Source organism: Babylonia areolata, chromosome 21 (genome assembly GCF_041734735.1).
Source record: "Babylonia areolata isolate BAREFJ2019XMU chromosome 21, ASM4173473v1, whole genome shotgun sequence".
NCBI classification, from domain to species: Eukaryota; Metazoa; Mollusca; class Gastropoda; order Neogastropoda; family Buccinidae; genus Babylonia; species Babylonia areolata.
In genome coordinates, this window is record NC_134896.1 from 45,538,171 (window position 1) to 45,554,442 (window position 16,272).

Genomic DNA, 16,272 nt, shown 5'->3' on the forward strand with positions numbered 1-16,272 from the left:
GAGGCCGATGTACAATAAACCATTTGTCTTGTCTTGTCTCCTCTCTCTCTCTCTCTCCCTCGCTCTCTCTCTCTCTCTCTCTCTCTCTCTCTCTCTCTCTCTCTCTCTCTCTCTCATAGGGTGATGAGACAACCTATGTGTCTAAAGCTAATGGACAACTATGTTTTTGCTTTCCACGGATTCCCAGGTGCACTTGTCATGATCAAGGATTTTTTTCTTTCCATTAGATCCTAGATGGGCACAATGTGAATGTGACTGAGGATTTTTTTTTTTATCCCTGCTAAATCCTAGGTGGGCATGTCATGATTGAGGCTGCCTCTCCATCCCTTATTAATACATTTATATTAATTATTAATGATTTTCTTTCATTTTTTCTTCTTTTTTTTTCGCAGAGTTTAAATGGGATTGCAGTGAATGGCAAGAAGCTGCAGCCTCTGAAACCCTACACGTTGCAGGAGGGGGATACCATACAGTTGGGTGTTTCCCCAAATGCCACAGCACCTCCCGAGTTTGTCTACAGGTTTTTCTCCTCCCTCAAAGTGAGGAGAGAGCCCAAAGCATCCAGACAAAAGAAGTTTGCTGACAGTAGCTCTGCCAGCTGTACTCTAAAATCTGATGAGAATGCAGGGGTGTAAGTAAAGATCATTAGAAATGTTTCATTCACAATCATTACAGAGATCAGACTGTAGCCAGTTCAGTGTATTAAAGACCAGAGAAAAGTGTGTGTGTGTGGACACACACATACGTATTTGTGAGATCATTAGAAATGTTTCATTCACAATCATTACAGAGATCAGACTGTAGCCAGTTCAGTGTATTAAAGACCAGAGAAAAGTGTGTGTGTGTGGACACACACATATGTATTTGTGCTAGCTTCAATATATGTGTGTGTGTGTGTGTGTGTGTGTGCATACACTAATTTCTTGGTACCCCTGCATGTTGGTGTGCCATTATTGGGTCATTTGAAGATTAAGGGATAGAATGTTGTCAGAACTCACCATCACAGATTTTTCACGAGTCTGTTTTGATATCAGTGTATCACTGTTTGGAGCGAAAAAGAAAAGAGCTGTAGAACAAAGTACTTTGGGCAGTATAATGCTGAAGAGGGTGAAAAGTAATTTGTAAAATGGAAATTAGTTTGTGGACCTAGTTTTTAACGGAAGTCTGTTCCCTCCAGGCCCAGGAAGAGAAAAATATGGATGTTGGAAGAAGACCCACAGGAACACAAACGTCTGAAGATGGACTACGAAGGGAAGCTGCATGCCATGGCACAGCAGCTGAAGGAGAAAGAGAAGGAGAAATCAGCCATTGCTCAGCAGCTTCAAAAGGAGAGGCAGGAGAGACAAGCCATGGAGAAACGACAGCAACATCAGGAGAAGAAAGTCAACCAGCTGGGGGCAAAGCAGGCAAGCTGCAGTTGTTGATTAGTGACTTGGGGGCTGAGGGGATGCAGAGGGGGTGGTGGAAAGATGTGGAAGAATGGAAAAGGGGAGGGGAGGGCAGAGATTCTAGTTTTACTCTTGTCTGAACTAGTTGCCAGATTTGAAAGTAATGATTCTTAAGTTATCAGCATTATTTGCCCCTTAATGTTGTTTTTTCAGTGTAGCACAATACATTTTTTGTTTGTTTGTTTTTTGTTTTTGTTTTGTTTTTGGGTTGTTGTTCTTAAGACATATTACAGGAAAGCTAAGCCATTTGTTCCAGCAAATCTGATTGAACTTTTACTGATCCAAGATTCACATATTTAAAAACAATTAATGCTGATGTTTGATAATTGGTATAAAAAGGTCATGTGTGTGTTTGTGTATTCATGTTAGTTGATACAAGATAATCTTTACACATAGATAAATACGTGTGAGCACACATGCACATCTGGCAGCAATACACAAATTTTGTCCCCATTTTGCACAAGGACATTACTGTTCAAGTGACACCTCAGTGCCATCAATATAGAATCTATCTCTCTCTATATATCTACATCTCTGTATGTGTCTCTCTCTCACTCTAGATACATGTAGATATAGTTAGTTGATTGGTTGGCTAGTTTTTCCATGCTCTGAACAGAAACAGTTGATGAGAGAGCATGCAGCAGTGGAGGCAGACATGGAAAAGAAGTTGGAGGAAAGGGTGAAGGAGAGAGAGGAGCAACTGCGGCATCAGATGCAGGAGAAACTGGAGAGGCTGATGGCAGAGAAGACACAGGTGGAGCAACGCCTGCACAGGGAGATGGAAAAAGCTGTCAGAGAGAAGGATCAGGAACTGCAGCATTGTCTGCAGGAAGAGAAACAGCGACTGCAGAAGGTTCCTCACTTCTCTTCTTCTGTGTGCATCCTAACCCTAACCTAACCCTTTGTTGTGTTTATGCTGCAGGGGTCTGAGGGTGAGAGGAAGTGGACATTGGGTCTGAGGAGGGGGAGGTTGGGTCTGTGAGGGGTGGGGAGGGGGATGTTGGGTCTGAGGGTGTGGGGAGGGGAATGTTGGATCTGAGGGTGTGGGGAGGTGGATGTTGGGTCTGTGAGGGTGTGGGGAGGTGGAGGTTGGGTCTGTGAGGGAGTGGGGAGGTGGATGTTGGGTCTGAGGGTGGATGTTGGGTCTGTGAGGGTGTGGAGAGGTGGATGTTGGGTCTGAGGGTGGATGTTGGGTCTGTGAGGGTGTGGAGAGGTGGATGTTGGGTCTGAGGGTGGATGTTGGGTCTGTGAGGGTGTGGAGAGGTGGATGTTGGGTCTGAGGGTGGAGGTTGGGTCTGTGAGGGTGTGGAGAGGTGGATGTTGGGTCTGAGGGTGGAGGTTGGGTCTGTGAGGGTGTGGAGAGGTGGATGTTGGGTCTGTGAGGGTGTGGAGAGGTGGATGTTGGGTCTGAGGGTGGATGTTGGGTCTGTGAGGGTGTGGAGAGGTGGATGTTGGGTCTGAGGGTGGAGGTTGGGTCTGTGAGGGTGTGGAGAGGTGGATGTTGGGTCTGAGGGTGGAGGTTGGGTCTGTGAGGGTGTGGAGAGGTGGATGTTGGGTCTGAGGGTGGATGTTGGGTCTGTGAGGGTGTGGAGAGGTGGATGTTGGGTCTGAGGGTGGATGTTGGGTCTGTGAGGGTGTGGAGAGGTGGATGTTGGGTCTGAGGGTGGATGTTGGGTCTGTGAGGGTGTGGAGAGGTGGATGTTGGGTCTGTGAGGGTGTGGGGAGGTGGAGGTTGGGTCTAAGGGTGGAGGTTGGGTCTGTGAGGGTGTGGAGAGGTGGATGTTGGGTCTGAGGGTGGAGGTTGGGTCTGTGAGAGTGTGGAGAGGTGGATGTTGGGTCTGAGGGTGGATGTTGGGTCTGTGAGGGTGTGGAGAGGTGGATATTGGGTCTGAGGGTGGATGTTGGGTCTGTGAGGGAGTGGGGAGGTGGAGGTTGGGTCTGAGGGTGTTGGGGAGGTGGAGGTTGGGTCTGAGGGTGTGGGGAGGGGAATGTTAGGTCTGTGAGGGTGTGGTGAGGGGGAGGTTGGGTCAGGGTGTGGGGAGTGGGATGTTGGGTCTGTGAGGGTGTGGTGAGGGGGAGGTTGGGTCAGGGTGTGGGGAGGGGGAGGTTGGGTCTGTGAGGGTGTGGTGAGGGGGAGGTTGGGTCAGGGTGTGGGGAGGGGGATGTTGGGTCTGAGGGTGTGGGGATGGGGAGGTTGGGTCTGTGAGGGTGTGGGGAGGGTAATGTTGTCTCTATGAGGGTGTGGGGAGGGGGATGTTAGGTCAGAGGGTGTGGGGAGGGTGATGTTGGGTCTGAGGGTGTGGGGAGGGGGAGGTTGGGTCAGGGAGGGGGAGGTTGGGTCAGGGTGTGGTGAGGGGAATGTTGTGTCTGAGGGTGTGGGGAGGGTGAGATTGGGTCAGGATTTGTGGAGGGGGATATTGCGTCTGTGAGGGTGTTCAGAGGGGTTGGTTGTGTCTGTGAGGGTGTGGGGAAGGGTTGGTTGGGTCTGAGGGTGTGGGGAGGGGGAGGTTGGGTCTGTGAGGGTGTGGGGAGGGGCAGCTTGGGTCAGCGTGTGGGGAGGGGGAGGTTGGGTCAGGGTGTGGGGAGGGGGAGGTTGGGTCAGGGTGTGGGAAGGGGGAGGTTGGGTCAGGGTGTGGGGAGGGGGAGGTTGGGTCAGGGTGTGGGAGGGGGAGGTTGGGTCAGGGTGTGGGAAGGGGGAGGTTGGGTCAGGGTGTGGGGAGGGGTAGGTTGGGTCAGGGTGTGGGAGGGGGAGGTTGGGTCAGGGTGCGGGAAGGGGGAGGTTGGGTCAGGGTGTGGGAAGGGGTAGGTTGGGTCAGGGTGTGGGAAGGGGGAGGTTGGGTCAGGGTGCGGGAAGGGGGAGGTTGGGTCTGAGGGTGTGGAGGGGGAGGTTGGGTCAGGGTGTGGGGAGGGGGAGGTTGGGTCAGGGTGCGGGAAGGGGGAGGTTGGGTCTGAGGGTGTGTGGAGGGGGAGGTTGGGTCAGGGTGTGGGGAGGGGGAGGTTGGGTCAGGGTGTGGGAAGGGGGAGGTTGGGTCTGAGGGTGTGGGGAGGGGGATATTGGGTTTGTGAGGGTGTAGGGAGGGTGAGGTTGGGTCTGAGGGTGTGGGGAGGGGTATGTAGGGTCTGAGGGTGTGGGGAGGGGAATGTTGGGTCTGAAGGTGTGGGCAGGGGGATGTTGGGTCAGGGTGTGGGGAAGGGGATGTTGGGTCTGAGGGTGTGTGGAGGGGGAGGTTGGGTCAGGGTTTGGGGAGGGGGATGTTGGGTCAGGGTGTGGGGAGGGGGATGTTGGGTCAGGGTGTGGGGAGGGGGATGTTGGGTCAGGGTGTGGGGAGGGGGATGTTGAGTCAGGGTGTGGGGAGGGGGATGTTGGGTCAGGGTGTGGGGAGGGGGATGTTGGGTCTGAGGGTATGGGGATGGAGATGTTGGGTCTGTGAGGGTGTGGGGAGGGGTTGGTTAGGTCTGATGATTTGTGACAGTGGGGGGGTCTGTGTGGGTGTCAGGAGAGAGGTATGTGTGTGTTGTGTGTGTGGTATGGAGGTCTGTGGGTGGAGGGGGGAATATAATTAATTATGTGGTTTGTGTGCATGGTGGGGGATGGTGGTAGTGAGGGTCTGTGTGTGTGTAGGGAGGGGGAGGGGTATGTGTGTGTTGTGTGCATGGTGAGGGGGGTAGTACTGTGGGGTTACAGTTGGTCTGTGTAGGTGTAGGGAAGGAGAATGATGAATAAATTATATGGATACTTAAATAGCACCTATGATGGGCGCAATGGCTGAGTGATTAAAGCGTTGGACTTGCAATCTGAGGGTCCTGGGTTTGAATCTCGGTAATGGGTGTGTTGTGTGCATTTTTAATAAGTTATGTGACTGAGTGTACAAATATAAGTCTATCTCCAAGCCTCTCTCACCCCTCTCTTGGTGTCTGTGTGTGTGTGTGTGTGTGTGTGTGTGCATATGTATGTACATGTGTGTGTTGTGAGTGTGTGTGTGTGTATGTATATGCATATGCATATGTATGTGTGTGTGTGTTTTAAAGAGATGAAGAGAAAGAGAAAGGAAGACTGTTGAACATGTTATTTTAATCACACATACTTAACCGTGACCCAACTAGTGCAGACTCCGGCAGGGGTCTGACATTCCTGTCCTGTGCAAACTACTATCCGCCTATGCGGAGAAAATGAGAGAACTACGGCCGATAACCTCCCGGAAGTAGGTAACGTCCCCTTTGTCCCCCTGGTTATCGCCCTCTTTTTCCGGCAGCCATCTCGACACCTGTACCTGTGCACTTCATACGGCTAAGTTTTTCGCATTTTCTACCTGTCTATCGATTCTTTGGCGTTTCTGTTTTGTGTCCGATTATGTCTTCAAACAGGTCGCACAATTATGTAGCCCGATTGGGAGATCGGGCTAAAATTAAGGCACGATCGCAATCGATTCGCGATCAGTCTGGGCCCTCTACCTCTGCCGCTCTCAGCAACGCCAACCCTACGCCACCCCCACTTCCTCCGCTACCTCCGGTCGACTCCAGACCACCACTACCCACTACGCCTCCTCCGGCGACTTCTACAGGTTTGCTTACCAATACACAGGTCAGTGGTGCCATTCACAATCCTTTTTTCGATTCGCGATCGGACTCGTCGCGATCCGCGATTTCTCGGCTCTGCCAGTCGGCAGTACCCGAGTCGACCTCCTCTATCCCTTTCCCCATGCCCTCAGTCTCAAGGGATTTTTGCACAAACCCTTTGGGGAAACAACGCAAGTCACTTGCTCTGGATCCGCACACTAGTCTGGGCCCTACGTGCGATGCGTCCGTGGTGGCGGCCGTGACATCGGATCACGAGCCCCCCACGCGGCATGCCTCGACCGTCTCGGATCCTTTGGCGACCGTGGCGTGTAGGGATGCCCTCCCATTGTGCAGGGAGGAAGGTGGACCACTAGGGGACACGCTTGCCCATACGCGTGCACCCCTCCCCTTGTCACGATTTTCCAATCCAAGGGAGGCAACTCCTGCTTCGGTCCCCTTATCGGTGACCGCCGCAGTTACTTCCCTTGCACCGTCACTGCCCCTTGCCTCCAGTGCAGGCGCGTGCACGGTTCCACCAAGCCATGCAGTGATGTCCACATCTGCCATTTCTCCAGCTGCTGCTGTTTCCCAGCCACAAACGGTCTCACAGCAAGCTGCTCAAACAAACAATCAGCAGCTCATTATCAGCTTGCTGCAGCAATTATGCTCCACTGTCCTTCCTGGTGCCACACCTTCTCCTGCTTCTGCTCCTTCTTCTAATGCAATACCACCACCCCCTGCCACCCACCAGCAGCTACCCTCCACTTCAGCAGGACACACTCAGAGCACCCAGGACAGCCACACTGGCCACGTGCCCAGCACACAGCCTGATCCATCACCCTATGCCACTGAAGAGACTTTTTCTGATGGTGACACAGACTCAGAGGAACCACCTTCAGAAGAAAACCAGTTGGTTTCCCTGCAGGAAGCACTAGGACACCTAGCTTCCTACACTCCAGACAGGGTGGAGACAATTCATGCACCGGGCACGCCTCAATCCTGCGGTGCTATGGAAATCATGGGCATCCACAGATCCTCCAATGGCCCTCACTATGCCCTCACACAGTCGCCCATGGTACTTGATGCCCTGCATAGTACGCTGGCACGCATCAGGGGCCAACCCATCAGCGAGGTCCCCTCTGATTCTGTACCCGATTTCCCTGCAGCAATGGGTCGAGGCAAATTCTTAAAAACCCAACCCAGACCCACTTCAAAACCCCCACTGTTAGCTCCGGGTCCTATCCCGCAAAGGCCCCTGCCTCTTTCTCAGGAGGACCTACTACTACTCCCAAACAATTCGCAGGCCAATCGCTCAGTCACAGTGACAGACAGATTCTTGATGGACCTGGAAGAAGCTGCAAGGTTGTCCCTTGAATCAACTGCAGCCATAGACAACTTCCTGGCGGGCCTTGCCACAGCACTGATGGAAACACCAGCTGACCCACCAGCCGGCCTTGACATCTCGGTCTTCTCTCCCTTCGTACAGCAGATCGCCCAGCTCCTTATGCGCTCTGCCAATATACAAGCGCAGGCCTACATGAACGTGATTTTGGCCAGGAGGGACGCTGTGCTCGACCACTCTCCATACGTGCGTTCTCTGCCAGAACATGCTTCCCTCAGAGCGCTTCCTCCCGCCGACGGTTCCCTTTTTGGTCAAGGCTTCCCCACTGCGGCCATCAAACGCCGCGCAGACTTGGGTAGGGACCTTGCCCTCGGCGCAGGCCCTCTCCGCACTCAGGCACACCCGCGGCATGCTCAACGGCATCAGCCCTACACCTTAAGGCGTAGCAACATTACCTCCTTCCGACCGCGCCCGCGCCAATCCACAACCTCAAACGCCAGAGCACAACCCAGGCCACAACCCAGGGGTCAGCCCAGACCGTACAGGCGCCAGCCGCACTCACTCCGCCCTCCACGCAGGCCAGCAACCAACTCCACTCCGGCCCACCCCCAATGACTTGCCCCCGCCCTTCACCCGCCACTCGCGCACCAACAGCCAGCAGGAAGCCTGTCCAGGCACATGCCAGCGTGGCTGTCTCTCCCAGCATGCGAGTGGGTCCTCCGGGTGATAGGGTCGGGGTTCCGCCTGCCTTGGCTCTCCTCCAAGGCACCTCTCACTCTCTCTCCTCCTCCCTTCCCCCCCCCTCAGGGCGACACAGCCTGCTCAGCCCTGCGGGACGAAATACTCTCTCTTCTCCACAAAGAGGCCATAGAAGAAGCTCCTCCTCTCTCCCCGGGCTTCTTCGGCCGCATTTTCGTCGTTCCCAAAACATCCGGCGGATGGCGGCCAGTCCTAGACCTTTCGCCCCTAAACAGATATCTCCAGCACAAATCATTCCGCATGGAATCACCTGCGTCAATCAGGGACTCCATCAGACAAGGCGACTGGGCAGTCTCCATAGACCTCACAGACGCTTACTTCCATGTCCTCGTTCACCCCAGGGACCGCAAGTGGCTCCGCTTCTCATGGGAAGGCAAGTCCTTCCAGTTCAGAGCCCTTCCATTCGGCCTGGCTCCAGCCCCGTGGGTCTTCACCAGAGTGGTCAGGGAACTATGTTTGGCCCTCAGGAGCAAGGGCATACGCCTGAGGGTCTACCTAGACGACTGGTTGATCCTCGCAGAGAGCAAGGCCCTCTGCCAGCATCACCTCAACCTCGTCAGGACCCAGTGCCAAGCACTGGGCTTTCTGATGAACACAGACAAATCGGAACTGGAGCCCTCTCAACAGTTCGAATTCCTGGGTATGGCGATCGATTCGGTATCAATGACCATACGTCCGGCCATGCCTCGCCTCCACAGGCTACACAGCCTCCTTTCTCATCTATCACAGGCAGCCTCGGCGTCAGCCAGGGAGCTTGCCTCTCTACTGGGCTTCATGGAGTCTCTTGCTGCACAGGTCCCCTTGGGCAGACTACACAAACGCCCATTTCAGCGCCACTTCCAGAACAGGTGGTCCCAGTCTTCTCAGACGTGGGACACCCAGATTCCTCTAGGCACATGGTTCTCACAGTCGACCCAGCGCTGGATGGACATGCAATGGCTCAACGCCGGGGTTCCCATCTCGAACCCAACTCCAGATGCAGAACTATACACAGATGCCTCCAACATGGGCTGGGGTGCCCACATGGAGAACCACACAGCGTCGGGGACTTGGTCCCCACAGCAGCAATCATGGCACATCAACAAACTGGAACTGGAGGCGGTCTCCCTTGCCCTCCAGCACTTCCTCCCCCACGTTTCGCGCAGGTCGATCTTGCTATGCACAGACAACACGACGGTAGCATGTTATCTGAACAAACAGGGGGGAGCTCACTCTCACCAGCTGTCCCTGCATGCGGAGACAGTCCTCCTCTGGTGTCAGGAGCACAACATCCACCTGACAGCACGACATGTCCCAGGCAAGCTCAACATTCTAGCAGATTACCTCAGCAGATCCCACACAGTGCTTCAGACGGAGTGGACCCTGTCACACTCAACACTTCAGCCGATCTGGGACCATTGGCACAAACCACATGTGGATCTCTTCGCCACAAGGTTCAACTTCCGCATCCCCACATACGTCTCCCCAGTCCCAGACCCGCAGGCCTGGGCCGTGGACGCCCTGTCGATCAGCTGGTCCAACCTTTCGGGGTACGCCTTCCCCCCACTGCCAATCATGGGAAAAGTCCTCAGAAAGGCAAGGCTGGAGAGTGCCGTCCTGATTCTCATCGCACCCCACTGGCCAGCACAGCCGTGGTTTCCCGACCTTCTCCACCTCACTCACGTCCCCCCACTCCGCCTTCACATCGGCAGACACTCCCTAGTTCAGCCCCGCTCAGGCATTCCCCACGGAAACCCAGAGGTTCTCAACCTACACGCCTGGCTACTGTGCGGGAATCTCTGTCAGCACTAGGCGCCTCTGATGACACAGCCGACCTCGTATGCAGGTCACATCGCAAAGGCACTCAAGGCGTTTACTCTGCACACTGGAATCGCTGGCTCTCCTGGTGCTCTACCCACTCAGTCAATCCCACACACCCATCCAACATGGACCTCGCCAACTTTCTCGCTTTCCTCTCCTCCTCCAAAGGCCTCTCCGCCTCTGCAGTACGCGTCCATCGCACTGCAATCAGCTCCACTCTTCGGCAACTAGGCGGACCCTCTTTCTCAGATGACCCCCTGCTTAGGGCATTAGTCCGAGGGGCTTCCCTCAGCCACACACGTACATCCCCTCGGTCCCCTTCTTGGGACCTGTTTCTGGTACTACAATACCTCCGCAAGGCACCCTTCGAACCCCTTGCTATAGCTCCCTTCAAGCTACTCTCAATGAAGACACTCTTTCTCGTCTCACTCGCCTCAGGCAGACGTTGTAGTGAGGTCCATGCCCTCAGTGGCGTCACACAGGATATAGCCTTTGAGCCGGACGGATCTATCTCACTTAGGTTCCTCCCTGAATTTCTTGCCAAAAATCAGACTCCCGATACACCCTCTCCCATTCTTTTCATCAAACCGCTCTCTTCCATTCTAGCCCATGATGACGAGGATAGATTCCTCTGCCCGGTCAGGGCCCTGCGCATATACCTCAAAAGGTCGCGTCCTTTCCGAGCGTCCAAGCGACGCCTCTTCATTAGCTGGAACCTAGACCATCCACGTGACATTAGCAAAACGTCGCTGTCTCGATGGATAGTCAATGCGATCAAAGGTGCATATGCAGACGTAGGTTTGAGACTCGATGCCTCCTCAGCCAGAGCGCATGAAGTCAGAGCGTGGTCCTCCTCTCTTGCCCTGGCGCACTCAATACGGCTACAAGACATCTTAGATGCCGCCTACTGGAAAAATCCTGCCACCTTCATCGACTTCTACCTGAGAGACGTCGCACGCCTGCGGGATGATGGCTCAAGAGGCATCGCTTCTGTGGTAGTTGCACAGCAGGCTATCGCAGCACATAGACAGTAGAACAGGCTAGCCCGCCACCTTGTCGCGCTATTCTGCACTAGTTGGGTCACGGTTAAGTATGTGTGATTAAAAGGAAATTTTCTATCTAAAATTACGTTTAAATAACATACTTACCGTGACCCAAATTTAAGACCCTCCCGGCCTCCCCGCTTCCTGTTCTCCCTGCTCGCTGCGCTGCTGATGGCATATTGCCGTCAAAAGAGGGCGATAACCAGGGGGACAAAGGGGACGTTACCTACTTCCGGGAGGTTATCGGCCGTAGTTCTCTCATTTTCTCCGCATAGGCGGATAGTAGTTTGCACAGGACAGGAATGTCAGACCCCTGCCGGAGTCTGCACTAGTTGGGTCACGGTAAGTATGTTATTTAAACGTAATTTTAGATAGAAAATTTCCTTTTTGTAGCTATAGTGAGACTCTATTTGCTGTTATGAAGCTTTCTAGTGTAGGTTTATGTTATTTTACAGTACACACACTCCTGTCATTACCCCTGTGGGATGCAGGGGGTTTTCAGTATAAATTGCATCCCGGCTTTCTTGAAATTCTGTGCTAGAAATTTCCTCTTTTCTATTGCTCTCTTTATTTGTGCTTTTTTTTCTTCCTTCACTGTTGGCTCCTTTTTCAGCTTTCTCTGTCCATTCCTTTCTTTTTTTGAGCAAGCCTTGACACTTTTTTTTCTCTTTTTTGCGGTCTGTGATGTACTATCTGTGCGGTTTTGCTCTGGCAACTAGGTAGTGAAATTGTAATCACTGGGATCTGCAGTGTCTTTACCTCTGTGGCCATTTATGTATTCTTCTTTTTTTTTCTTTTTTTTTTCTGCCCCATCATCTGCACCATTTCAGTGGCATTACTCCCATGCCGCTCATTTAGATTCCCCCATACACGGCCACACCCGGGTTCATCCATCACAGTTCCAGCATCGGCAGTCTGCAGGGAACCATCGATGTTAGGTAGCCAGGAGGCCACACACCAGAGGAGACCCTGCACTGCTGCTGAGTCACTTCGGTGGTGTTCAGTGGTGCCTGTTCTGTTTCAACGTACTTAGGACACCACCTACTAAGCCCCCTACTAACGACAATAATGGCTTAGTCGCGGAGCCAGACTGAGTGAGCGTCCCTGCAAGAGTGGAGACCGCCACCCTGTCCCTCAAAGAGTAGTCCCCCATGAATCTGCCAACACTGAAGACACTGACAGGACTCACTCCAAGCACAGAAGTGGAGGGGTATTGAAACTGAGGTCACCATGAGAGCAGGGCATGAAAGGCCACAGACTTTGAGACTGTTTTTTTTTATATTAATGATGATGGAGGAGGAGGAGGACAATGACAATGTTGCTATGGAGGTCCATTTTGGTTTGGGACTGCGTGACAAGGCTGTACTTTACACTTCCTGTCATAATGATATCCCGGCATTAACCAGGCCCGAGAGATTTATGTATTCTTTGTTTGGCTTTGAAGTATTTTTTATATCCTTTCCTTTTTTATGATAAAAAAAAAAGTCTGTGGATGATAAATTAAGTGGAAGTGCTGACATCCTCTGCACAGCCTTGTCTTATTTGCCTCAAGAATCTAAATGGTTAAGATAATATTTCATGAACTGTGTTTTGTGGGTTGCCTTGGTATTTTTTGTTTTTGTGTGTGTGTGTAGATGTGACAGTTTTGTGTTGATGCAGTTGAGCATTTGTATGGTTTAGCAGTCCTGATGTGTCCCTGTACGGTCAGCTGTACTGTAGGCAACAATAAACAGTAAACAAACATCAGTCACAAACCCATGACAGACATTGGTCATTGTTTGGAGGGAAAACTCAAAATTTGAACCAAGTTGAAAGCTTTGTTGTGAAATTACTACAGACTACATGGAAGGGTAGTCATCATTCTTGAATTGCCATGTGTAATTTTATATTTAGTAAAATTGCAACCCAATGTGCATATATCTCATGCTATAATTGTTTCTTTTTTCTTTTTCTTTTTTTTTTGATAATAAATTACCCACTTTCTTCTTCTTTTTTTTTTTCTTAATCCCACGCTGACCTGTAAATGGTTCATTTAAAGTTAAAGAAAAAACATGTGATGTTTTTGAGCATACTGATATGCTTAAGCTTGGACAGGTAATAGAAACCAAGGAGTTGGAACAAAAGGCTCTGGAAAGCAAGCTGGCAGACAGTTGGGTGGAGAAGGAGAAAGCCAAGGCCGACACGCTGACAGCCCGAGAAGCCCTCTTGTCTGAATTTGCTGACACAATGGAGACAGAGCTGCAGTGTACAATCTGCAGTGAGCTCTTTGTAAAGGTGGGTTTGTGTATTCCGGATCAACCCATAGTGTGCTTGCTAATGTCTGTCTTTCTTCTTTCACTCCTTCCTTTTTTGACTCACTTGTGTAAACAAAGTGAGTCTGTGTTATAACCCAGTGTTTGGTTGTCTGTGTGTGTCTGTGTGTCCGTGGTAAACTTTAACCGTTTCACTGCCAGTGAGTTTAGAGTGCAACACTCGCTGGTGCCAGCTGATTTTCAAGAAAGAGCAAGAAATTACACGCACATACACACACACACACACACACACACAGAGCTCTTACCTGGGTTTTTTGTGTGTGTTTTTTTGGAGTAAAATTTGGAAGCCATTCAGCAGGACAGTAGGGATCATCTGTGTGGTACAACACCCACTGAAACAAATCAGGGTTTGGCACAGCTGTTCTACCCCCCCCCCCCCCCCCCTCCCCCCCTCCTGGTCATTAGCGTGTAGTCAAGCTTGACCCATGGCCACGCTGTGTTGTTGGTCTCCAACGTGACACAGACGCTGCGACTTGAACAACACACGCTTCCCCTTCACTATCACGGTCACTCACAGCTGCCGACGTGGTGGCCATAGCAGGAACATGTGCTCCACTTGTCTGGCCATGCCCCATACACTCGCGACTTGGTACTTGGCTCGGTGCCCAGTCACCATCACTATCACTCTCCCCCTCAAACAATAAAACTTCTTCATCATCATACGGGAATTCTTCACCCGAATCTTCATTTGCTAGCCTGACTGCAGTCTCAGTTGCTCTATAACTTGCTCAGTTGTGACGTAGTGTTGTCTGCTCGTCGATACAGCCATTTTGGAAAATGAAAAGATTGAAGTTACGGATAAAACTATAATAAATTCACTCAAAAACTTGCAGAAGTACTGAAAAGATGGCGTTGAGCAATAGAAGGGGATTCCCTTGGGTCACATGCACAAAATATGGCTTTTCAAACTTCTCAAAAATAAGAGTAGTTGGTTTGTGAATGACCTACCCTGTTTTGGTTGCCTTTTGGCGACATCAACGGTCTCCCTAGCGGGTGCTGAAAGGTGACTTCAGCGGCCAAAGTGTTAACATTGCCATTTTCTCTGGCAATACTTTGTCTGCTAATACCAAATTTGGCTTAAAAATAGTAGGAAAAATTTTTTTCACAAACGTACCAATGATAGGTTGTACGTTTCCCGAATTTAGCCGTGTTTCCAAATCATTAACAGTTTATTTCGTTGATGCTCGATCCGGAATCTGAAAATGCTGTTTACTCTTTGCAGCTGCCCGAATGAAGACAAATTCTTGGAAGAAGGTGCTATGACCTCGTTTTTCTTAGAAATCCAAATCTGGAGATAACATACAGTGACACTAACTATATTATTGATGTGGTACTGCATATGAATATTCTAAAGTGGACACTGAATTAACTAGAATGAACATAAAAGAAAATTTGAATTCACCGTTTCACTGAGTTAAGGCCCTTGTCTACACTAGTCTCTGCAGATCTTGACAAACTGATGCAAAGCCTGACGTGATGGCAACGTCTCCTTTACCGCTAGATTAAAAGAATTTCTTGAATAATCATTGACATGTTTACTGCATATGAATGTTTTAAAGTGGATACTGAATTAACTAGAATGAACAGAAAAGAGAAATTGAATGGACCGTGTCATAGTTTCTCAGTGACAGCCACAAAGAGTTGTCGAACACGGATCTCTGCAGACCTGTTAAGAAACGGAAACGTATTGCAGTGTGTGGGAACGTCTCCTTTAACCCCTAGGCTGCCTGCATGACGAGATAACTCGTCATGGCAAGCATGTATGCTTCGCTGCCTGCATGACGAGATAACTCGTCATCGAAATATTCTGACTTTTCCCTGGTTTGCATTCACTTCCTTGGCAAAAATAGTGGTAGCTTTAGCCTGGGGAATCTCTCTAGATTCTATTCATAGCTAGAAACCCCATCTACGTCATGAAGCAGTCCTTTATTTGAACGTTTTGGTTGGGTCACTGTCCAAGTGTTTGCCTGACTTCTCTCCTCGCTCGCTCAACAAAATGTCGGACTGACGCCGTGCTCAAGACATGCGATCGTGACGAACTAAATCAACCATGATTTCTTTCTTTAGCTGATGCTCAGAAAGAATTGAAGCGTAAATTCGAAGGAGAAGATAGAGATGAACATTTATAGGACGATCTGATAGAAAATAAAGGGAGTAATCAAGAGAGTGGCCAAGATGCGACTGTCAGTGAGTGATGCCGGCTGTACAGATGATAGCAGACGACAGATGACCGAATTAGCAGCAGAGCGATATTCTTGGCACGCAGCCAACGCGGTCTGATGAGAACTGAATCAAGTGACCGTGTGAGAGGGGTGAGGAGGAGGGGGGTGGAGACTGAGGGGGTGTGGCCTCACATCCATCTTATCACTTGGAGAAGTCACAATGTATTGTGTATCTATCTCTTAAAAAAAAATATATATATATTGTGGTTGTTCTAGTATGATTTTGTGTTTGCAGATATCCATTTGTCCAGAAAATATGATGTTTTTGTGCAAATTACCTGACTAATGTTTGTAATGAACAAGTTGAAAATGTGACAAAAAACAAAACACTGATTTCAAAACAACAGCATGTCACTAAAAATATATAAAATGGGAAAACAGCATGTGTTTTGTATTCTTTATTCATTTACCTTTCAGAAAATATATACTTTTATGGGTCTTTCTCCAATAACAAAGAGCACAGAATTTTTGGAAAATTTATACCCGTTTTTTGTGGAAAAAACCCTGGCAAATAGATTTCACTTAAATCTTATTTTCCTGGCAGTGAAAGGGTTAACTTGGACTTGAAAGAAATTTTTAAATGCCGGAGGTATACCAAAATAACATGATTTAAATGGCATTAACACTTCGATTGCCGCTGTTGGTTTATTCCGCTAAAAGAACATGCTTAAATAATAATTTTTGAATGTCATTGTTGAACCCGCATTAGCGTAATGGATAAAACCAATCATTCTTGATCTGAACAATCTTGGTTTGAATCTGCCTGGAAGCCTTTTTTTTTTTTTTTTT

The 16,272-nt window shown here is 50.2% G+C and overlaps 1 protein-coding gene across 1 annotated transcript in view; it reads left to right on the forward strand.

Moving 5' to 3' along the window:
• The window catches only part of LOC143296022 (E3 ubiquitin-protein ligase RNF8-like), a 47,238-nt gene that overhangs the window by 16,093 nt on the left and 14,873 nt on the right, over positions 1–16,272 (forward strand). The window contains exons 3-6 of the mRNA XM_076607762.1: positions 393–631; positions 1,178–1,406; positions 2,065–2,301; positions 13,044–13,223. Of these exons, the coding sequence (XP_076463877.1) occupies positions 393–631; positions 1,178–1,406; positions 2,065–2,301; positions 13,044–13,223 (885 nt within the window). The remainder of the gene's footprint in view (positions 1–392; positions 632–1,177; positions 1,407–2,064; positions 2,302–13,043; positions 13,224–16,272) is intronic.